At 46.7% G+C, this 24,746-nt stretch overlaps 1 protein-coding gene across 1 annotated transcript in view; it reads left to right on the top strand.

Moving 5' to 3' along the window:
• The first annotated feature begins 3,429 nt into the window (after positions 1–3,429).
• Positions 3,430–24,746, top strand: part of CLIC6 (chloride intracellular channel 6) — a 235,892-nt gene continuing 214,575 nt past the window's right edge. Inside the window, exon 1 of the mRNA XM_069636142.1 lies at positions 3,430–5,508. Within this exon, the coding sequence (XP_069492243.1) occupies positions 3,661–5,508 (1,848 nt within the window). The 5' untranslated portion in view covers positions 3,430–3,660. The remainder of the gene's footprint in view (positions 5,509–24,746) is intronic.

The raw sequence follows: 24,746 nt of genomic DNA, 5'->3' as shown, positions 1-24,746 counted from the left end.
GACTCAGGAAGTTCAACTGCCCGAGGATCTGGTTTAGAATAATTTAGGAATAGAATTCCAGAGAATAGCTCCTTTTCTCTCAGATAATCGGTGATCAAGTTTGACAAACTGGTCTATACACGTTGAGCCATTTCAAGGGGGGGCTCATCACCTGCACTAAGATGTCTTTACAATCCCCCTTTGGACCCTGGCAGAACAGTGAGGTTCTTTTCTCTTCTGGATGTAGGTTAATAAATCCCCATAACCTTGTCTCAATGCTAACAGTTCATTGTCAAGCAATTGCCCATGAGCTTCTCTGGCAAAACATTTCTTGAACTCTTGTTTGAAGGCCTGAAAAAAAAGGAAATGTTACTCACCGTAGTGACTGCTGTACTCCAAGTCCATAGTCCCCTTTCCTCCATATTCATGGCAACCATACCATAGGGACAGGACCAGAGCGTGATGTTGAGCAGCACGTTAAAAACAAAAAAGCACGGTCCTATCATGCATGCACACCTCCCACATGGACCTCACTTACCCATGGGTGCCCCTCCTAACCATCACTACCTTTCGAAACATACAATAAAACCATGCCACTCCAGGGGAGCTAAGGGTGGGACATATGGGAGAAAAGGGGCTATGGGCTAAGAGTACAGTAGTCGCTATGGTGAGTAACCTTTCTTTACTCCTACATCCCATCCCCTTTCCTACATACTTATGGGTGATTACAAAGCTCTTAGCACTTTTGGGAGGCAGGCACAAAAACAAATTATCTTAAGCTATCTACTGTAGGGGAGGCATGGTATCACAAGTATGACACTGACACAATAGATACAGTTTGTAAAACCTTTATTGAAGTTTCTGGGGTTGAGAAAGCTCCTACTTTGTCCTATAACTAAGATGGGAGTGGTATCGTCCATCAAACGATAAACAAAACAGTCCTAGTGAAGTCTGTCAAATCAAAATGGCCTATGCTAACAAAACCTAATGCCTGCACTTTCTCTTGTACAAAAAGTGTATAAAGGAGAAATGTATGCAAAGGAAAAATCAGTGTTCAAAAGAATAAATATAGCTGAACCAGCTTTTCTCCCCACGTTAGACCACAGAGAGTAAGGCGGCCCCTGTATTCAGGAGATGACACACTCTGGCTCGGGTTTCCAACACAATAAACAGTTCCAAAGCGTGGATCGAGGCCCGCCTGGCCTTCCACATTGAAGTCTCTCTCTTCAGACCTCTAAATAGTGTTTCAACAAAAAAGTTCACGTCGGTCCCCCTCTGTCGGGCTCAGATCTCTTCAAAACACAGTTCATATGGGTCCCCTGTGTCGGGCTCAGACCTCGCCAAAACACAGTTCATATGGGTCCCCCTCTGTCGGGCTCAGATCTCTTCAAAACACAGTTCAACAAAACTTGCAAGGGCGCTTCCATCCCCAAGCTTATTATACTTCGAGTCTACCTCAACTAGTTTCAGACTGCTTTCGGAGTTCGAAGACTTCAGAATGTGAGTGGCTTTCTTTACAGACCTCTGCAGGACCACTTCGACTAATAGTTCAAGGTTCAACTTTCGCTCTCTCCCTTTCTCTAGGAGTTTATTTTGCTTACTTTGCTTTTGCAGTTCGTTCGCTTTATCGTTACAAACAATATACCTTTCACTGAGACTTTTGAGTAGGCTACTTCCTTTCGCCGGACCACTCTGTTACTCAGTAATGCTGATCTCGCAGCTGTCCTTACTTCAAAGTTTATTCACAGGTCTGCCTTTCTTTGCGTCTCTTCCACACGCGTGCAGCCTTCACTTGAGATATAATGTTGCCACTTCAACCTTTCTTTAACACATGCCGGTCTCTCAGGCCGCTTGCCAACTACTGGCTGTGTGCATTTCTTTCTTGGTTTTTCAATTTCCAATTTACGAGTCAAGGTTAGTACCACAGGCTAGGCCTCGCCTCCCCAACTCTGTCGTTCACCCGGGAGGGTCTCTGGCGTCCTTGAAACTCAATGGAGCCTTCAGATGTAGGATCTGGCTTTCTCCACATATAGTTCGCAGCCTGTCGGAGGCAACGATCTCCAGTAGGGAACTCTTGGGGTTACTGACCCGCTGCTCTCGTCCTTAAGTCCGTCGCTCTGCTCCAGTAGGTTTGCCTGTGCCTTGCTCAGAGTGTGTCTTTTGGCTCTGCCTTTTATCCGTGTGAGGAGAGCTAACTGGTATCAGGTGTATGCACCTAAAGTAAAGGGCCTGACTTTGCCTAACCCGATTAACAATACATGTCCAGTACGATGTACGAGAGTTCATCTTGTTCCTCGGCGCAGTGTTTGTGTAAAAAGGGGGGGAGAGTCGGAGATTGCCGCTATGACATAAGTATGAGGAGTTGGACAAAGGCCTAAAATTGGCTCTGCACCAGTGAAAAAGTGTCCCATAGTCACACTCATCTAATTTTTGACACTGAGTAATATCCAAAAGATATTTTTTTGTTAAAATGTGTTGCAAATTGTGCATTTGAAAGAATATTTTTTCAATAACACTGGTCAAAATTACTGGCTGCACAATTAAAAAAAAACTCATCAAACTGGTCCAGATTAGCCCAAAAACGGTGCCACGCTAGCACGTTGGCCTGTACTTCGGGCATGCCCAATAGGCTAGTCTGAGCTTGCTTGTGATGTGGGCGAGGAGGGGTGCAGTGGCGAGGGGAGAGAGGACACTGGGAGGAGGTGGGAGATTCTAGCAGTGTAAAGCAAGCTTCTTAGATTTTACTCTGCTTTCAATCTCTGTGTGTGTTACCCTGTACAGTAAACACTCTGAATTTCTCATATAACAGTCCGGAAAGGGATCATATGCAGAATTTGGTTCAGAATCACCACTGTGCCCCTTCTTTCCTTATGCCTCTAATAAAGGATCTAGTGCCTGATTTACAAAAATGTTTCGACTTGGGAAAGTCCCATTGAAAACATTTTTGTAAATCAGGCCCCTAGTCTCGCGGTGCACCATTTGTGATGCTAGCAGCATTGTTTATTGCTGGACTGCACGCTTGCACCCATATCTATTGGCGATTAAATCAGACCAAGACCGTATACGCCACGCTTGATGCCAAACTAAACCTGGAACACGTGCAAACGTTTGCAAGCATTGAAATACTCTGCATTGAAGCCCCCTCCCCCACCGGCACGAGGACGAGGAGCCGCTCTGATGGTGGTCTGGTGTACCCACTACCCAGGAATGTTTCATGAAGCATCCCAGTTGCAAGGTCGGCGCCCTCAAAATCTAAACACTGGTTATGCTGAAGCCCCCGCCCGTTGGGGTTTTTGTACTCCTATTAATTATGTTACAGCAGCACGTGCATTAAAGCGCAACAGGATCCGCGCAGGCGGAGTGTGTGCCCTGCCCAAACCCCAAAGTGGTCCCCGGGAGCAGGGCGTGGACCTGTAACAGTGTTCACTCCCAGGAGGCGCTGCCGAACATCCGTCCCAGCACACGGGGTTTAGCAGAGTTGAGCCCTCGACCGGGGTCATGCGCACACGGCCGCCTGGAAATCAAGCTAATCACTAATCCATCTTCCCAGCCGGGCCGTCGCCATAGTCACCTCAGTGGCAGCCGCGCCAGCCACGGGAGGCCCACAGATAAGTGCAGGCGAGGAAAGAGAGCGCACACGGACACTCCTCTGCACGCACTGCTCCTCGCCTGGAAGGAAGCATGGCAGACGCACTGGCGAATGGCAGCCCGGTCCCCGAGGCAGTGCCTGCGGCAGGTGTGGAGCCGAAACCAGCGGTGTTCCCAGGAGACGAGGGCGCAGCGAAGGACACGAGGAACGGGGAACCCTCACTGGTTGAGAAGACGCCATATCCTGAAAAGGGTACAGACCCCGAGCAAACGGATTGTGGCAACGAGGCCGCGAAAGTAGAAGGGGTAAATGGGGTGCAGGAACAGGCTGCCAGCCCCGACAATGGAGTGGAGCATGCAGTCAACCCCGAAGAAAGGGACGGGAAGGACACAACTGTGGGAAATGAGGAAGCAGTGGAACCAGTGGAGGAGAAGACTCCCAGCCTTGGGAATGGGGAAGAGTCTGGAGAAAACCCCCTACTGAAGGAAGCAGGAAGTGTAGTGGAAGAAGCGCATGGCGAGAGACCGGCGGAGGAGATGACTCCCAGCGCTGGAGGGACCACAGAGTCCGGGGTGAACCCTAATAAAGAGGAAGGGGTAACCGATCCAGTGGAAAAGGTGATAGAAGGAGGTCATCAACCAGAAACGGAGGAGAAGGCGGCTAGCCCAGAGAAGGGTGCAGAGCCTGCGCTGAACCCCGAAGGTGAGAAGATTGAAGAACCCATGGTAGAGGACGGAGGCAAAGACGCCGCAGAGAACTCCAGCAGCAGCTCAAGCAGCGACGACGACAGCTCAAGCAGCGATGAAGAGGAAGACGAGAAGGAAAAACCCAAAGTGAAGGAAGAATTGGCCATAAATACAGAAGGTGGGCCTGTGGAAATGGAAGAGACAGGTAACAATCCAGAATTAACTGGGGCACAAAAAGAAACTAATCAAGGCAATGAGGGGACAGGAGTAAAGCCTGAAGTAGAAAATGAGCCCACAGCACCCAAAGAAGAAACCACAGGAGGACAACTGGAAGGAGATACACCTGCAAAAGAAGACAACCTAGACGGGAATGTGGAGACTGGAGAATTGATAACAGAGCCTTTAAAAGTGGGTGAAGCGCCCAAGGCGTCTCTATATGTAGGGGGAGGGCCAAGTGAATCCTCAGGAATCGAGGAAATGTCTGGAGAAATGAACCCAAAATTAGAAGAACCAGTGAACGCTGAAGTTAGCCCCGCAGATCCGGCCAAAGTGGAAGAGTCTCCAGAAGAACCTGTAGATGTTGTGGAACGGCAGGCAGAACCTACAGAAGTGGTGGAACAGCAGGCGGAACCTTCAGAAGTTCTTGAACCCAAGGTAGAACCTTCCCCGGTTGAAGAGCCTCCCACGGAACTTGCCCAAGTTTCCGATCCACCTGGAGAGCGTACAATGGAAGAAGAAACGTCTGAAGAATCTGCTAGCAGGGCCAATGTGGAGGATACTCCCAAGGCAGAGACACCCAGTGAAGAACCTTCACAGATGACAATGAGCTCAGAGGAATTCCTATGTTTACCTGAAAAAGACACTGGGGTAGAGGGAGGTACCTCTGAGGTTCAGGGGGAGACAGTCAAAGCAGGAGAGACAGTCAAAGCAGGAGAGAAGTCAGCAAGTGAAGAGGAGAAGGCCACAACAGAAGGGGAAACACTGGTGACAGATCCTAGAGCAGCCATGGACATAGGACAAGGCCAACTGCAAGAGAATTTATCAGAAAATAACCGACCTACAGAAACCACTGAACAAAGTCAAAAGGGTCAACGACCAGAAGCAGAAAAGGTAGTACTTGCTGAACAAGAAACGACAGCTAGCAGCGAAGTCGCTGTGCAGCAGAATGGTACCAAGACGGAGTCTGAGATCATCCCTGTAACTCTGGTTACCACAGCAGGCCATCAGGATCACGACATATCAATCTTTGTTAAGGTAAACCCTACCCTTATAATGATCCTACATTCACTGCCAGTCCTGAGCGATAGGTTTGGACTTTTTATCAAATCACCAGAGTGCCCTGATCATGCCTGGTCCTGACTCCAGTGCGCTGCACTGTACGTCTCACTGAAAAATCCCATTAGTACGCATGCTCTTAAATGAATTATTAACTAGGCCACCCCACTAGAACAGCCTTTCTCAGCCAGTGAGCACTGTGGTTGGCAATTTAAGCATGGAAGAGTCTTTCTTATAATTGCTCCCCACTCGCTGGACCTGACCTTGCAAATGCAGCTCGGCTTTTCTGCTTTGCCTTGCAGATGTCTGATACACATGGTGCTGTTTCTTCCCATATTCATAAACGAAAAGTAGCCCGCTAGTAGGCAAAAAGCATTGTGTCATTTAAGACAACACATATTTTGTATGGGGTGTTATGTTGTCTTTGATAGGTAGGTTTCTATGCATTTAAACAAGGTGCAATCAGGGATCGAAATTAAGATGAGATAAACAGGAGGTAAAAGCAGCTCCTGGTATCCAGCATTAACCAGTGGCCAGGAGCTACCACCGGGGAACAAGGAGCTAGTGCATATAGTTCCACAAATCTAACTTCCATATAAGATGCAAACTTAACATTGTGTTCGTTCTTTATTACCCCATATGCTTTATATGTTATACATGTGTCCTAATGCTTATTTAAAGTTTGTCCCAAGCGCACTGAGTTAATGTCACATAGGTATGCTTATTATGCATCAGTTGGCCTGGGAGCCAAAAGTAGTTCCTGTAGCTGTTGGTGTCAAGCCAACCAGTCTCTTCTGGGCTATAAGAAGGAGCTAAATAGCTCTCAGCTCCCCTCTATTTCGAACCCTGGTGTAATGCTTCATTGTGCGCTCAGGTTCATTTACGTGGCCTTCCAAGCGATACGGGGGAACAAAACCGAGTTTGCATCTGCGCTGTGCTTTCTTCCTCCATCTTGAAAGAGAACAGCGTTTTGTGCACGCTTGAGATTTTCTTGCAGGCACAAAGCACATGGATTCCCATGGTATCTGCCTCTGACTAACACCTGCTAATGAGCAGGCAGATCAATAGGAATCCATTAGTAAGCATCACCTGCCAGGAGAAAGTTGGAGGGCAGCATTCACTTTTTTAGATGTGCACTACAGTTTCTAAATGCTTACAAATGCATGCTGGGATGCAAGCAGCAAGTAAGTGCTAACGTTGGTGGTCCCCTGTGTGCAATTAACATTTTATTTAAAAAAGACCCCCTTTGTGCATCTTCTGTACTGTAACTAACAAATGCTCCATGTCTAAGCACCCAGATACCTTGGGTTTAGGCTGCGCTATACAAATAATAAACTAAACCCCTGTGTAATTTGAAATATTAAGAGTTGCACAACACATCCACTTCTTTAAGGTTTGCTGACTAGTTGCATTATGTTACATTATGTTTTTGGCACTTTTATATCGCACTTCTGCTACTAAGGTGGCAGCGTAGTGCTGCCTGGGTCGAAGAGCATGTGGATGGAGCTCCTCTTTTCTGGGTATAGGAGGACAGAGATCTGCTCCAACCAGGATGCTCTATAGGCTTTTCTGCCAAGTGTCCCCATTGCTGGCTTTTCCCTTGTATGTTGGGACTTGTAGTTTCGTTTTTCCCATGGTCAGAATAGCCCTTCAAGTACCAGCATGCAAAAGGAAAAGATGGGACCGGTGCAACCTATCACAAATTACTGGGATGTGTTGGCAGCAATGTGTAGGTGACGCCGGAAACATAAACTTAGAGGGGAAGAGGGGATGTCCTCAGGGAGCGCAGCGTTAGGTTTCGGCATCAGTTCTTGTGCATCCTATGAACATGTGCATGTAAAATCCCTCTAGCAATATTAGAGGGAACAACATCATCTTTTTTGCAATTTATGTATTGCACATGTGCTTTGAAATAAAGATTTGATGTGCGGGAGCTAAAAGAAGCTCCATGTAATCAGGTATTAAGTAGGAGATCCATCCGGGAACTAGAATGTTGTACAGTGTGTAGAAAGTCTTACTTGCACATGCAGTGAAAACTATAACCTTTTGCTCGTTATGTATGCAACATTGTGCTCTGAATAGCTTCTAGATAGAGTGACAGCAGCTAGAATGTTTCACTGGAGAGGCATACGTATTTCCCACAGAAGAGCTTGAACCACTGAGCATAGAGGAGTCGACGCCAATCGAGGGAGTGGTTGTGAATTCCCCCAGAGAAGTTTAAAACACATAATGGGTTAAAATGGTGCCTGCACAGTACACCTTTTGTAAATAAATGGGTTAAAAAACATACAATTTACAGTTACTTCTGTCGGGTAGCACATGGAATCGATACAGCATTTTCCTACACATTTTCATGGTGCCTGTGCCCCCAATATATGACACCATGGACACTGTAAACACTTCATGAGGCCTGTGCCCAAAAGATGACAGTGTTCAGCCAGTTTAAGAAGACACCTTTGTGCTGGTTATGCCAATATATGACCACATTGAAATTTGCCACTATACCTATGCTTGTAGGACTCAATAATGCCAGTGTTTTATCATAGGAAAACACTCATGTACTCTGTTCCCAGTATTGGCACTGTAAGAGCAGGGCCCAATAATGCTGTAATGCCACTAAAGAAGACATTGTCATGCTTGATATGCCAATTTATACAGTAGTGCCACTGGAAAGACACACTCCAATAATGCCAGCATGGTACTCTAAGACCACACTCATATGCATTGTGCCCAGTAGTGCTGTATTCCCACTATAAGAAGACATTGTGATTATCCCTGAGCTAATATATGCTAGCATTGCTTTGTGACGATTTGGGGCTCATTACGACCCTGCCGGTCCGCAAAGAATGGTGGCGGTAAAACCGCCACCACCGTTCTTTCCAGACCGGCTGATTAGGAGTCCTGCAGGCGGGAGGTGTCACTTCCGCCAGGTCTGACCTGACGGGTTTAACACCACCCGCCTGCAGGCGGACATGGAAACACCGGCTCTGTCCTAGACGGAACCAGTGTTTCCATGGTCCCCATCCTCATGGAGTCCTATGGGGCTCCATGGGAATGGGGACTTACACAATTCCGCCTCTGGAATTCCTGGGTCTCCGGGGTCGTAATGCTCCGGTTATTCCAGGTATCACGGAGGCGGAATGGTAATACGAGTCTGGCGGTAACCTGCTGGTTTTTCCGGCTCGGTTGCCGCTGGACTCGTAATGTGGCCCTTTGTCTTGCAACCACGGTCCAATTATGGCAGGATTGCCAACAATAATCTCTGCCGGAAACTCCACAAGCCTCCTTCCCTTCTCCCCTCCCAAACAATCATGGCTCTCCTCCCCTGGTTGCATACACTGTAAGAACACTGTTCTGCCCATTCTGCCCATTAACAGCAACAAGTACAAACACCTGTTCATTTTTTCCTTATAGCGGTCCCTATTGCACTCTTAAGAACACACTGATTTTGCTGTGCCCCATAATTCTGTATTGTCACTATAAGAAGACTTTTCCTTCCTGAATGTACCAATATATGTGCCACTATTGGTCTAATAGCCAGGGTCCAAAGGAAGTCAGGCATGCCATCAAAAATCTCTGCCGGAACCTCCATGATACTCCTTCCTTTATCTGCCTTCCACCTTACCCAACCCCCAATTATCTGGCCCACACACATAGCGACCTCACATGCACAGAAACACATTCACACAGCGTGCAGGAAGACTCAAAATCCCTTGTTCGCACACACACGCACACCGTCTTGCATACATACATACACACACAAAAACACAAACACACACACTTGTTTCTTTTTCTGTACCTGCTCCTCCACTTCTCCAGGGTGGCCTGTCCAAAGCTCTTGGAAGGACAGGAAGCAGAGGGGCATGTCAGTAGTTCTAGTTACTGGCATGTTTGACTGCCAGGTCTTTACAGCCTCTGACAGGCCTTTGGTGCAAGGATGCGCAGGAGGCCATCCTACACCATATGTGGTCAGCTGCCCCTCAGGCAGTATGCTCAATGGGCCATGCAAGGCTGTGGAAGCAAAATGCCTCTGGTCTTGCCAGGCCCTTTGGGCATGCACAGCTTGGGTATTACAACCCACAGGGAAACCTGGTATTCACACAGTTTTTACTTTAAATCCTCCATCATTGAAAGCAGGGCACTTCCCTGTCGCTCATTATTTGTGAGTGGTTACTGTCTAGATGTGTCTTAATTAAGCAGTGGAAACCATGTTGGGGAATCTTTATGCTGAGTCAATGCCGACCCCTATGTTTATCTTCAGGCAATACGTTGGGAAGGGTATTATTCCAAGCAATAATGATCCCACCCCTTGCTTTACTCGAGGTCTGAAACCTTTGGCTCTCTAGTTGTTTTGGACTACATGCCCCATCAACCCTAGCCATCATAGTCAATGGTGATGTTTATGGGAGTCAAAGTCAAAAAATTCTGGAAAGCCGACGGTCTACCGTAAAATGCTATTACCACAGGGCATTGACCCTCCCGAAGAAGAAAATGTTGCAAGGAATGGAACTAGCCCAACCAAGAGGGCTGCCGTGAACATGTGTGAGGGTGCAGAAAAGTGTCATTCCTGGGTCCTTTTGAAGATATTGCAGTGAGACACGGGAATGGGTAAGGCAAGCAAGGGAGACAGTGGCACGAAGCGGAGGCAGGTGAGTCGAAATGCTCAAAACGTGGCCTTTGGCAGAAGTTAGGGGCCACACCAAAAGCATAATTATTGGCTGACCCTTGGGAAAGAACTAACTTCTTGGGCTAATGCTCCTTAATACACATTCACAGACACACAGAGTTAATGTGAAATGGTTGAGTTTGTATAGAACCAGTTGGTCTGGGGAGATACAAGTGGCTCCTGGTAGCTGTTCATGTCAAGTCAACCAGTCTCTTTTAGGTTGCAAGCAAGAGCTATATAGCTCTCAGCAATTTCACTCACTGTGCACTATACCACCCAAGTCTTGCAATACTAGTGGTTTAGTTGTCTTACAAAAGGGGTGGGGGGGTCACTGTATCATGGCATAAACTTGATGAGTGTCTTTCTTATAAGGTGCCCTTCTAGCTGTCATTTCACCAAAATTGCAGATGTTGCATTGTCATCAGAAAACAAGAGTCATCTTTGGCACACACGGCTAATAGTTAAACTTAGGGTTATCACTGGGGAACTTTTTGAAAATATACAAACTCATTAACCTTAACTCCTGCACAGGCCTTCCTCTTCTTGCCTATAGACAGGGCTGATTACAAAGTTTTAATGCGAGAATCAAAGTTGCAGCACTCGCTGTAGAATCCAAATGACGAGCAATTTCCCTCAAAATATCGCATGAGCAGTGAAATTGATGCTTGCACAATGAAGATACTTACCAAAAGGACATTCCAGATGTCACCAGGATTCTTGCCACCAGTAATGATCCTTGCCAATGAATCCTTGAAAACTTGGATCTTCAAACTCCCATTGTGTGGGCACATAATCTTAGGCATTGCTTTAAAACACACATTTCGTGTATTATTATTATTATTTTGGTATTTATTAAAGGCATGGTCTAGTAAAAAATTGTATTTAAAAAATAGATAGGCAACATAAAAAAAAATACTAGCATTCTCTTTTTTAAAACTTCCTATGTAAAATTTTGAGCTATTCAAGCTCAAAATTCGCAAAAGCAAGCACATGGGCGCATCCATTTTGTGAAATGGATGCCCTCCTGTGCTGGCTTTTGCTTTTGCGGCACTAATGAAGGAAAAGTCAGCCAGCTGCAGTAAACAAATCTACCGCTGGGTGGCTTTCCCATCATTAGTGCTGTACGCGGAGGACGGGGACCGGAGACCAGAGCAGGAAAGCTGCAGCTGAATCTCGGTAAGGGCTTTTTATTTTTTTTAAAAATAAGCACTAGCTGCGTTTTTTTTTAAGTTTTCCGGGCTGGAGGAGCCTGACAAACTCGGAAAGAAAAACCGCAGCGTTTTCCAACACAACCGCGTTGTGTTTCTGCCTGAACCTGCTTTCCCATTTGGGGCTCTCGGGCTCCCGTGTAACTAGCTCAAGAGCAGCAGAGTGCTTTTCCACAAGACTGTGCCAGAATTCGACTTGGCATTTTATATAGTAATGCAGTACTGTAGGTGGAGGGAGAGAGGAATTTGTATGCGTCCGGCAGCTAATATTGAACAAGCCACATTTCTAGTGTTTTGTGGAACTGAGTGATGGTAGGGGCATTTTGACGCTCTACCCGGATTCAGTTCCAGATGGCTGAGGCATGACAGGAGAAGGACTGCTTGCAAGCCTTCTCTTCTCTATTCTCTCAATTTTTGACAGTTACAGTGACAGCAGTTAACCTATTTATGAACAAAGAAAAAAGGATACCAAAGCAGTATACTGGTACGGGTAGTATAGCTCAGTGGCAATGTGCTTGTCTTGGAAGCAATACTATATGCCTCACCCCTCCTGCTTCAAGCCCCGTTTCTATCATCTCCTGTCATAAAAACTCTGGCAACGGCTCCAGAGCCAGAGCGAATAGCATTGGGCACACTGCACACCCCTATAGCATTGGGCACACCGCACACCCCTGCCTTGTCCCTCTACTTAGTTCCCATATCTCCGAGACCCAGTCATTAGTCCTTACCATCGCTACCAGCTTGTTATAGAGCAGACCCAACCATTTACAGATATTTTCCCCAAACCTGAACTCCTTCAGTACCCGGGATAGCCACTTCCATTGCAGCGAGTCAGACACCTTCATGGCATCAAAGGAGGCAATCGCCATGTCCCCCTTCTAGGATTTGATATGATCCATCACGTGATGGAGGCGACTGATATTGCCTGTCGTATTCCTCCCTCCAATAAACCTGCATTGATCTGGGTGCACCAATTCCAGAGCTACTCTCACCAACCTGATTGCCAGGATTTTCCTGTCAATATTCAACTAGGAAATGGGACGGTACGACATGCGATCCAATGGATCTTTCCCTTCCTTCAAGATTATCGTTATGATGGCTTCCCTCATGGATTCTGGGAGGTCCTCCTTCTCAAAAGCCTCATCATATACCTTATTGAGCTAGGGGGCTAGAAGATCTATATATTCAGAATAGAATTCTGTAGGAAACCCATCGCTACCGGGCGCCGTACCCTTCCTCATGGAGCGCACCGCCCAACGGATATCCCCTTCCTCTATCAGAGCATCCAGTTCTTCCCTCATATCCACCCCTAGTTTTGGTAACCGAATCATGTCCAACAACTCATCTGCATCCTCAACCACATATCTCCCTTTGCTTGTGTACAACTCCCTATAGAATTCCATTAACGCCCCATTAATCCGGTCCTGGGTACCCACTACTTCCCCAGACCTGGTCCTAATTTGGGTTATAACACACCTTGGGCTTTCCCTATTTATCAACCAGGCTAAAAGCTTCCCTGCCTTATCGCCCTCTCCATGTAGCCGGACGTCCCATTTACTGTTGTCAAAGTGTGCCAAATCTGCTAGGTCTTGTGGTGTACCACCAGGCTCTGGGCCAGTCTGTCCCCCAACAAATGTCCCCTTGCAGCCTCCCTGTCCATTTCCACCACTTTCTCCTCTGTCTGCCGTAGCGTTTCCTGCAGTATCTTCCTCATTCCCTCTGTCATCGAAAGGCAGACCCCTCTTATATTTGCCTTGAAGGCCTCCCAGAGCACCCTTACTGATGTCACCGACCCCGCATTTAACTCGTAGCTTTCAATCCCCTTTGTATCTCGTTTTTGAAGGGCCCATCTTCCAGCGCCTATCTCTGCATACGCCACACCCGTCGTGGACATCCCCTACCCCTCCCCAGCAGTTTAACCACCATGGGGGAGTGATCCGAGAGAGTGCACCCCAAATATTCCGGCTCTTCAAATTGCTGACAATGTTCCCTCCCTGTCAATAGTTAATCCAAGAGCGAGTACGACCCATGTGCTCCCGAGTAATACGAGAACCCTCTCTCTTCCCCATGCCTTTCGCTCCATATTTCCACCATGTCTAACTCCTCCATTACCCTGTGGAGTGACGCTGTCATTTGTTTTTTTCCAGGCCCTGTCCTCCCATTCTATCCAGGTGTGTATCCAGATGACAATTGAAATCCCCCTTCACCCATATTATCATTTCATCTCTGAATGCTCCTATCATATGTAACACAGAGGGGAAGTATTCTTTATCATCAATATTCGGTGCGTATGAGTTCACTAAACATATTGAGCGCCCCTCCCACTTCCCCAACATGACCAACATCCTCCCAACTCATCCTTCAGCACCCTTTCCACCTGCAGAGGCACCCCTGCTGCCACCCAGATCAATACTCCCCGTACCTGTGACGAGTAGGATGTGCCCACCAGCCGCCCTCCCCATCTTCTCCCCAATGCCACTAGGTCCGCCCTAACCAGGTGTGTTTCCTGTATCAGGGCCACCTGTATCCCCTGTCTTTTTAGGAACCCTTCCACTCTCAGTTTCTTTTGTCTTGTCCCCATTCCCCAAACATTACATGTCACAATTTACAAACCTCTGGCCTCCACCATTGCTACTGGTTACGTTTTATATCCTATCCCCCTCCCTCCAGAGTCCCCTTCCTATCTTCCCCCATCCTTCCTCTGACAATTCCACCCTCCCTTTTTGTGCTGACGTTTCTCACTCCCGGTCACTTTTCCAGTTTCATATATCTTTGTGCTCGTTCTCCCCCCAGTTCCCCTACTCCCTCTCTGCCCCTTACCTGTACCCCACACGTTAACCAACCCCAACTTAAACTCACCATCTATCCCCCCTCCCCTCGCTCTCCTCCCCCCAGCCCTTGAACTTTATCCCTTAGGAGTCCTCTCCTGAGTATTGCCCCCCTCCCCACCGCATTGGAGCCCTGGACTGGTACATCCATCATTCCCCCTCTTCTCGTGGGCTATCAGCCATTGGAGTCATCTAGGGGGGTTCTGCTCTGCCCCCGCTCCCACCCGCCAGCTCCAGAACTCTCCTTCCCCATCCTCCGTCATTCCCTCAGCATCCTCTCCCCTTAAATGAATCACCGGTTTATAAGCAAGGCCACCACTAGACTCTTTTTCAGTCCCCAGCTTGAGATTGTGCTCCTCCTGACCCTCTCTCGGTTTGTGGCTCCCCTCCGTGTGATGAAGCCTCTATCCAATCTCACACCTCACTTGGGGACATAAACAGCAACAACTTCCCCCCTGATATGACTTTCATTTTAGACAGGAAGAATATCATGTATTTTATGTTCAATTCTCGAAGTCGTCGCCGCACTGCATCGTACGCCCTTCTCTGGCGCTGCACCACCAAGGTGAAATCCGGGAAGATGCGTAGTCTTGCATTTCCAACTTTGTCAAATCGCGCCTTGCGGGCCTGTTGTACTATAGCATCTCGGTCTCTAAAGCTCAGGATCTTTGCCACTATTACTCTTGGCGGGCCCCCCAGTGGTGGTGCTCTCCCAGTCACCCTGTGGGCCCTCTCATCTGTGAAGAAGTTAGACAGTCCCTTTATCCCTGGCTCAGTTAGTCTTGATGTGGTGGCTGTCTGTGTGGGATTTGTGTGTGTAGTGTAAGGTGGTAGGAGATCTTAGAGTGGAGACGGTTAATCTGGGGAACGAAGGAGTAGGTCCTACAAGGCAAAATAACCTGCAACCCCGCACTCCCACCACTGGCCTCTTGCATAGGTCAATTTCCCTCTTTCTCTCTCTCACGCTTTCTCTCTCTTTTTCACATTGATACTGTTGTGAAGTTATTACATTATGTTGTTATTAATATGGAAGGGGAGACATGCATGCAATACTAGAAGCCATGGAAGCGTGGAGTTGTCACTGCTGCCAGGTTCTAATGATGTCACAGGGCACTAGCTGTATACTCTGTCCCCAGCGTTCTATAGTTGTCAGTTGGAGTTGTCCCTTGCCTACATTGGATGTTTCTAATGTGCTGGTGGTATTTTACCTGTTTACTGAATAAATCCATATCACAAAGACCTACCTGCCTCCACAAGTGCCTTCATAACATTGGCGACGAGGATGGGATCTGGATAGGAGACCTGAAGTCCCCCAGCAGAGTTATCCAAGGGCGAGCGCCGCTCCGCTTTCCCCTGGCGTAGCAGCGGCGGCCCGCAATCGAAGTGTTTCCTCCCCTTTGTGCTCGTGAGATTGTGGCCGCTCCGCCATCCCGGCGTTGTAGTGGCCACCCCGATCAGCAGCACTGACGGTCCTGTCAGCCAAGTAAGTGTTGCTGCGCTGCTTCCCATCCCACGGCTTTTGCTAACGCTCGCTGCGTTACTTTCCCCGAGACTGCCAGCCATAACACACACGCTTCGGGGCGACGCTGTGAGGATAAGCGAAAGCCTGCTTTGTTGTTTTGGACGCCTGCTGTTTCATCGTCCTCTGCGGCGCAGGCCAACGCTGTGTCCCGGAAGAGGGAGGGAGTAGCACGCAAAGAAAGAGGAAGAATTACCGTACCCACGGAAATAGTAGCGCAGCAAGAAGGAGGCCATCATCCATTTGTTAATGAATGCGCAGTGAAAAAGGATTACCGTACCCACGGTAATAGAAGCGCAGCAAGAAGAAGGCCATTATCCATTTGGTAACGAATGTGCAGTGAAAAAGCATTACCGTACCCACGGTAATAGAAGCGCAGCAAGAAGAAGGCCATTATCCATTTGGTAATGAATGCGCAGTGAATAATTGTAGAGCTGACGGTCTACCTTACTATATTGCAAGGATGTGTGCACAGTGGTAAATTCTGTGAGACTTTGACAGAGCATAAGGGAACACATTAAAAAAGGGAGAAGAGACATTGCAAAGCCTCATTAAGCAGGACTTTGAAAAATATATGAGTATTTTAAATTGTGCTAGGCGCAAAGGGGACAAAGGTCAAGTAAGCTGCCACAAGAAGCAAGTCTACAGAGGATTCCAGAACCAGGAGCATGGCAGGTTTACCTGGAATAGCAGGGCCCCCGATATTCATGCCTGTGCCAGGTCCAGCAAAAATACAGTGGGCTCAATGGCGTAAAGGATTTTTGCATTATATGAAGGCAGCTGGAGGAACGTCGTACTCTGGTGAGAGGAAGTTGGCTTTGTTGCTGCATTTCTTGGGATACGAAGGTCAGAGAATTTATGAAACGCTTCCTCAGCCAACGGGAGATGGCAGTGGTGGAGATGACGCTGTCAATGAATTTGATATCGCTCTACTTAAGCTGGACAAACATTTCAATCCCAAGACCAGCACAGTATTGGAACGATATAATTTCCGCATGAGGGTGCAAGCACAAGGTGAATCAGTTGAAGAGTATGTGACAGCTTTGCGGCATTTAGCTTTGACATGCAAGTTTCAAGGATCCTTTGATGAACACATCCGTGACCAGTTTATGACTCATTGTAGGTCCAATAAGATACGCGAAGATCTTGCCAAACGTGTGGAACACTCATTTGCATGTGTCGCTAAGTTGTCGAAGAATGAAACAAGCGACCTCAAGGAAGTAAAGAGTGAAGTGCTAAATGTAGCAGATAACAAAGGCAAAAGAAGGGGGAAAACCAAGCATTCGAGCAGAGTTGTCGGGGAAGAGAAGAGAAACCAAGAGCCAGGGCAGAGGACTGAAAGAAAAGAGGACAGACTATGTTTTCGATGTGCGAGCAGTACGCATTTTGCTTCATCTGTTGTGTGCCCTGGCCGTAAAGTGACGTGTGCAAAGTGTAAGAGGAAGGGTCACTATGCCAACTGCTGTAAGAACTACCAATTTGGACAATCCGGCCAAAAGAAGGTTTTGTACGTCAATGAGGAAGAAGATGGAAGATCGTCAGAGGAGGAAGTGATAATTCCAATGCAGAATGTCATTGTTAATACCGTGAATGTGGTGTTGGATGGTGAGAATGGAGACGATTGTGAGCGACCGTTTGCGGTTGTGAGTGTGAACGGTCATGAAGTCTCTATGATGGCTGATTCTGGCTCGAAGATTACGTTAGTGTCCCGAAGTGTATTTGAGAAGGAGATGTGCGGGGTCGTAGCCCTATTAAGTGAACCGGATATCAATGCTGGAGGGTATAATCAGGACAAGATTGTCTTACTGGGATTTGTATGGTGTGAATTCGAGTTCAAAGGAAGGAGGTGTAGAGGAAAGGTTTATGTCACTAAGAAAGGGCAATCATTGCTGGGGTGGAGAGAACAGAAGAGCTTGGCCATTCGATTAGATCCCAATCACCCCGAGCAGGTGCTTCAGGTGTCTGTGCCTTGCAATAAAGTAGACAAGTATGTGACAGACCATAGAGGAGTTTTTGAGAAAAGTTTGGGAAAGGTGAAGGGATTTCAACACCAAATTATTCTAAAAAGAGGTAGTGTGCCTGTTGTTGCTAAACTCAGGCCGGTACCTTTCTCTTTGAGAGAGGGTGTGAAGAATGAACTTAAAAAACTACTACAGGTGGGTGTGATTGAGAGAGCGGCAGGTGTCGAATGGGTATCACCGGTGGTAGTGGTTAAAAAAAGTTCTGGTGATCTGAGATTGTGCATTGACATGCGTGAGCTCAACAAGTGTGTGATGGTCGACAGGCACCCCTTGCCAAACATGGGTGAGATGTTGACCATGGTGGGCCAGGGCAAGATATTTTCAAAACTTGATATGGCGTCCGCATACCACCAGGTTGAGCTGACGGAAGAATGTAGAAAGGTTACGGCTTTTATAATGCACGAGGGTGTATTTCAATTTAGAAGAACGCCGTTTGGGTTGGCGTCAGCCTCATCGGTATTCCAAAAGATTATGGATCGGTTGATTGGGTCGGTAAAGGGAGTATTTTGCTTCCAAGACGATGTGCTGATTTGTGGTGAGACGTTAGAAGAACATGACAGGAGTCTTAATGATGTGTTGAAAATTCTCGAGGAGAGAGGCATTACCTTAAGGGAAGAAAAATGTCAATTTGCGGTATCTAAGGTGGACTATTTGGGCCACGAAGTGTCAGCTGAGGGGGTGAAACCCAAAGAAAGCATCATTAACTCGATAAAGGAAATCGAGAAACCCACAACAAAAAGTGAACTTCGTTCATTTTTAGGTATGACAGAGTTTTATCAAAAATTTGTGAAAGACTATGCAACTAAAGTTCGTGAGATGAGGAAAATATTAAAGAAAGATGCTGATTTCATATGGAGTTACGAGTGTGATGCAGAATTTACTAGAATCAAAGAGGAAATAGACATGGCAAAGGCTTTGGGATGTTTTGATACAAGAAAATTGTCTATAATTACTGTAGATGCTAGTGAGGGTGGCCTGGGAGCTGTTTTGGCACAGAAACAGGATGATGGGTCAGAAGTTATAATAGCCCATTATCAGAGTAATGCTGCAACCCTGAAGGGGATTCTTCATGAGGAAACGCGAAGAAGAAAAGATGGACGGTGAGGTGCTGTGAATTCCTTAAAATGTGCAGCACCTTGGCCTAAAGAAGGTGACGGGGAGGTGTGACGGCAGCAGGATGATGAAGAGTGTTTTGGCAGTGACAGGGGTTTTGGGGCTGGGGAACATGAAGGACTTTCCAATAAGACTGCAATCTCGAGTTTGATGTCTTTCTTGGCCTATTTCTAGGTAAGGGCCTCTGGGGTTTGCCTTATTTATGCCACAGCTAAACGATGATACCCGGGTAAAACTGACATGCTTTTTATTTTACTCATATGTTATGCTAAGTTGATTTGTACTGTAAACCGCTGCCATTTTCATGGTCTCCAGGCGCTCCCATGTGTATTGTTTTGTATTGGTGTTTGTTCCTTAACAATAGAGAAAATGGTGCTGATGTGTGCTTCGCGCTTCAAGCATGCTTTGCCCAGACTTGATTTAATGCTATTTCCTTGGTGTGGGCAACACAGAGGCAGGGATTAATAGACAAACCGGATTTATGGTAATACCGGATGATTTGGAAGTGGCTCTGGGTAGTATTCACAGTACTGTACCCTATTTCTGTATCCCCCGGTTTTACAGTGTTTCATTGTTTCCCAGCATGGTTTGTGCTATTTATTATCCCATCCACCGCCCCCACACACACACATATCATGAGCAGTAGGTTTCAAAGCTTGTTACCAAGCCACTGAAAATTAATGGGGTGTCTACAAATACGTCGTAACAATTTACACCGAACAAAGGCCAGTTAGTAAGTCTGAGGCTGCAACCAGTGCCTGGACTTTTCTATTTAAGGGTTAGGCCAAATGAGTGACCTCCAACCCTCTCTTTCCTATACAGCGATTCTAACTAGTTCAATGGAGTGTGAGGGAAGTGATTGGTCCAGTACTGGCAAATCATTTCTTATTGGAGGATGATTTTGGATGGTGCATTGATGTTTGCACTAGCCACATGGACGTATAACTTGCTGCCTAACTGAGAGCGAAAGCCAGGAAGCAAGGTCTTGTGAGATACCTTCAAATCTTTGAAGTCTAAGGAAGAGTCTTGCAGCTGTATTCCACAGCTTCTGCAGTCGGGTCATGACTTTGCCAAGGATCCTCAAGTATATGTTGCTATCAAAATTGTGCTCAGCTGAACTGAAGGCTGAAAGGGATCACAACCCTGTCTGCCTCTCATGTACTATTGGCAGGACTACTGCAACAGCCTCTTCCTCAATCTCCCCTTTTCCTCCCTACGCCCCCTTCAGCTAATCCAGAAGAGGGCTGCAAGTCTTATCCTTGGCCTCAAGCCCACGGACAGTATCTCTCCAGCCGTAAAATCTCTCCACTGTCTCCCGGCGGCCAGAAGGATCAAATTCAAGACCATCTGCATCATCCTAAAGGCTTTCTGGGTACTGGCACCACACTATCTCCAACTCTCCTTCCCTAAATACTCACCTGTTAGAGCCCTCTGCTCCTCTTACTCCAACTTTCTGCTTGTCAAACACTTCTCTAAGCAGAGCGCGGGTAGCAGGTCTCTCTCGTCGGCTGGTGCCTGCCTTTGGAACAGGCTCCCTGCCCCTCTCAGACTTGAGCTGGAACTCCTTAAGTTCTGGAAACTTCTCAAAACCCTGCTTTTCTCTACCTCTTTCCCTTTCCCCCTTCCTTGCTAATCACCCCACTGCCGCTGAGACTGGTGGTCTGGTCTTCATGAACCTCTCAGGATACCAGGCCCTCTACCCAGTTGACACCAGCACCCTCCTTCCCCTTAGCACTGCCCCTTGCGGGCCCCCTTCCTGGCGGCTGTTCATCCCACCCTTGGGATTCGTCTGCCCTAGTACGTAGCCCGAGGCCTCCTTCTTTGTCTCCCCTTGGCACTTCCCTCCCAGGACCCCACCAGCACTTGACCATTCATTTCATTGCTCCCATCCTATCTCCTGCACCACTGCACCTGCACGTCCGAATGTCACAAGGCCTAGTAGGACCACAATTGTAAATTTACTATTTGCCTATGTTATTTTCTCCCCTTGTTTCGTCCCCAATTTTTCTCGTGGCGCCTAAAAACACCATTCTGTTGTATAGGCACCTAACAAATGATCAATAAATGAATACAAATAAATACATGTAACCTTAATATGGTTTATTTTCTGTTGATTAATCTCTCCAGTTATGATGATAGGGATAATAGTGACAATTGTTGGCAGATTGTTATGTAGAGGTACCTTGATAAAGTCTCTTTTGATCCTCTTTTTTTATGCTGCTGTATTTCCATTACTTGTAGAGTTTTTTTTATAGAAGGAGTGATTTCTCTGGGCCTAATGTGGAGTATATCTAATCTGTTTTTTGTCAGCTAATTACCCCTTATGTGACTAAGCAAAGGAGAGTTTCTAAACAGTATTTTTGTACATATAACCCATGGTACGATAGAGAGTGCAGAGAAGCAAAGGGGCATGTTTATTGGCTCTAAAAGACAATTTAGACCACAATAAAGTGGTATTTAGGAACTTGCACGTTGTCTATAAATATTTAATAGCAGAGAAAAAAAGGAAAGCGGAAGAGGAGCAATGGGAGCTTCTCAAATGTGCTTTTGCAAGAAAAGATCAGAAAAGCTTTCGGAATCTAATAGCAAATTATCTAGCAAGTCATATTACCGCAGATGGTGGGGTGGACGTGCAGATATAAGGTGATGTTTAGTATTGTCATTTTAGTAAACTTTGAGTTAAAGTTAATATTATTATAATTTTTATTTTTGTATTTGTAAAGCTCCTAAGCCCGAGGGCATCTGGGCACTGTTGTGAAACCAGTTACATACAGACAATGAAATAAGAATAAAACATTGGATAGCATTAATTGGAGTACATTGCAGTATATGAAGAGGGCAAACTATAGCCTCAGACCCGTGCTCGAGATTAGGGCGGTCTAGGCGGGTAGGAGTGCTAGGTGAAAGTGTCAAGGGTTAGGCAAAGAGCCAGGTTTTAGGGCCTTGTGTGATGCCCAGTATGCTTCCTCAAGTTTTAGGGCCGGAGGGAGTGTGTTCCATTGGTATGCAGCCACAGTCGGGAAGCTGGATCCTCCTCTAGCTCTTTTAAATTTCGGTAAGGCAAGGCGGTGCACGTGGATTGATGGAACTGGTCTCTGGTTTTGACATCTTGCCATTTTTTAAGACAGGCATTCAGGAGCTGTCTTTGCTAAGCATTAATGCGTTATGGACAGTGGGGGTCATTACAAGTTTGCCGGTCTGGGAACTACGGTACCGGTAAGCTTGCCAGTACCATAGTTCCCGGACCGGCAATCTACAAGTTCTGCGGGCGGGTGCCTTCCCGCCCGTCAGGTCTGACCTGGTAGGTGGACCGGCACCCGCGTGCAGAGCATGTCGGATGCGCAGGCACTATACATGTATGGTACCGGTGCATCCGCCTTCCCGATTCCCATTGAGCCCTAAGGGACTACTCCCCGTTTTCCCAATTAATCCATCATCTCTCATCGGTATGCCACGCCAAAGTCTTCCGTTTGTAGTTGACCTTGTTGCCTGCTCATTGTCCTGAAACATTCAAGGGAGTGTGAGCACACCACTATCTTAGCGTAAGGCTCTAATGAATAGCCTTTGTTTTCGACTTCCGAATCACGTGTGAAGAGACCAAGAATTTGTCAATGTCAGCCTTCTATTTACTGCTATTTTGTTTAATTATACAGGGTGCTGTTACTCCTCTCTGCCTCTAGAGACTTGCTCACTCTATTTCATATGAACTTAGTATACGTTTAATTGATCAACAGTTTGGCTCTCACAGATGTTTTCTTCTTCTTCCATCTATGAAGAATGTCTCACATTCAGAGCTTATCTACGTACTCCCTTTGTGCTATTTGTTTATCCTTTAGAAATACCATCCTTAACTCTGGACCAAACATAATTCATCGTCGGCTCTGCACACAGAGCTGTTTTTCTGCGTCTCCTGATTCTACAGCCTTGGCATGTCTCTGAGGTAGCTTGGTTAAGTTCAACGTGAGCCAGCATCCATTTTCCTAATATGGCCGTCCTTGTCACGTTATATATTCCTCTATAGCAAGCTTCTATATGTTTTCTTTCTACCTTGTGTTGCTGCATATTTACAGTTATTGGTCAGTACGTTTTTCATCTTTAGATTCATGATTACTTTAGCTTTAGGTACATGTTACTCTTAGTGCTTCAGTTAGATCGTTAATTCTAAGTATTTTCACATCGTTTCAGCATAGGTTCATATATCTTCTTTATGACATCACTTTGTCTTTGTTAGATTTCATTTTAACGTCCGTCCATAATATTCATTTATGCACTCTGACATCTTGGCAGGCGACATCCTCCCATGTAGCATTATTCCATGAATCATCCTTCCACACTTTTCAGGGCGAGGGTACATTCTTTATGGGTGTCTGAGTGCATACTGTCTCTCATACACTCGAAGCAGTATGGGCAGGGTTTTAAGTGGGCCGGGGCCTGCCGGGGCTGGGCCCTGGCAGGCTCCAAAATTTCGTTTTGAGGCGGGGCCCTGCCGGGGCCCACTAATCTCCCCTGGCAGCCCCGGCCACTACACAAAAAGGCATTTTTTTCTACAGCCTAAAACTCTCGCTCGTGTGCGAGAGCTTCAGGCTTCAGAAAAAAATGCCTTTCAGCCATAATGGTGGCGCCGCACCTGCGAGGCATCCCTTTAATAAGGTGATGCACGTGGGCCGGCGCCACCATTATGGAGAAAACGTGAGGCCGCTGGAAGCAGAGGCCTTGCTTTCTAAATACTGAAGCTCCCGTGGAATCGCGGGAGTTTCAGTCTTTAGGAAAAAGGCCTCTGCTTCCAGTGGCCCCGCCCTTTCAGCCTTAATGGTGACGCTGCCCTTCCCCAGCTGGTGAGGGGCAGCACCACCATTAAGGCTGAATAGGCGAGGCGCTGTCCCCTGCCAGGCAAGCCTAAATAAAATAAATGCAGAGCTCAGCACCCTCTCCCCCATAGGGGAGAGGGTGTTAATCTCTACAAAAGGCTGCCTGGCAGAGGTGCCAGTAGCCCATTGAGCCGGGGCTCGTCAAGGGGGCGTGGCCTAACGGGACATCAAGACCACCGTTGTTAGGCCACGCCCCATCGATGAGCCCCGGCTCGATTTGTATTGCCACTTAAGGCACTGAGTATGGGGACAATGCAGGAGGTCCCATTTATTGCTTTTCTCCGACGGTTCCAGTTTGACGTTGGTGAGGGGCCGGGAACTGGCGAGATAGCATCTGCCTGCTCTTTTACAAATTAGTTTAAACATGTCAGAAGTCTACGAAGACCACTGGTAACTTGTTTGCTGGTGTTAAGGCAGATCTGGGATTATGGCAAATGGGAAAACAGATTATTTAATTCTATGCACCAGAAAAGGTTTATGGATTATCTAAAGCATAACGATTCTCCTCCTATGGAATCATATCTCCGATGTATCTATCCCGCAGAGAAAAGAGCCCTTTACATCAAGTTTCATTTGAATGTTTTTCCACTTGACTGGATGGTCTACTAGCAACAAGAACATTTGCCCATTTTGTCTTGGATATGTCAAATCAATATCACATTGTCACCTTTTGTGTTCTACATCCACCAACATTTGAAGTTACTGGCCTATCCCTATTCTCAATACTTCCACGCTAGATCTTTGAAAGATGTCCTTGTATTATGCACACAAACTTCTCTCATTCAAGTGGTTTTCTCTTTCTCTATTTTTCTGCTCACGGCTTGGCAGAGGCATTAAAAATAAATGTGTACAGATTGAATTGCCAGAGTGTCTGTGCTTCAGATTTTTAAGATTCAGTTATTTAGCCTACAATGTCATGATTGTTTTAATGATTTTGGCATTTACACATGCTGCTGTTTAGTATTTGTATTTTATTTTAAATATTGGTTACTTT

This window comes from Ambystoma mexicanum, chromosome 7p (genome assembly GCF_040938575.1).
Source record: "Ambystoma mexicanum isolate Mex_15411 chromosome 7p, UKY_AmexF1_1, whole genome shotgun sequence".
Lineage (NCBI taxonomy): Eukaryota > Metazoa > Chordata > Amphibia > Caudata > Ambystomatidae > Ambystoma > Ambystoma mexicanum.
Note: the sequence above shows the minus strand (reverse complement) of the source record. Positions and strands in the feature narration are given on the sequence as shown.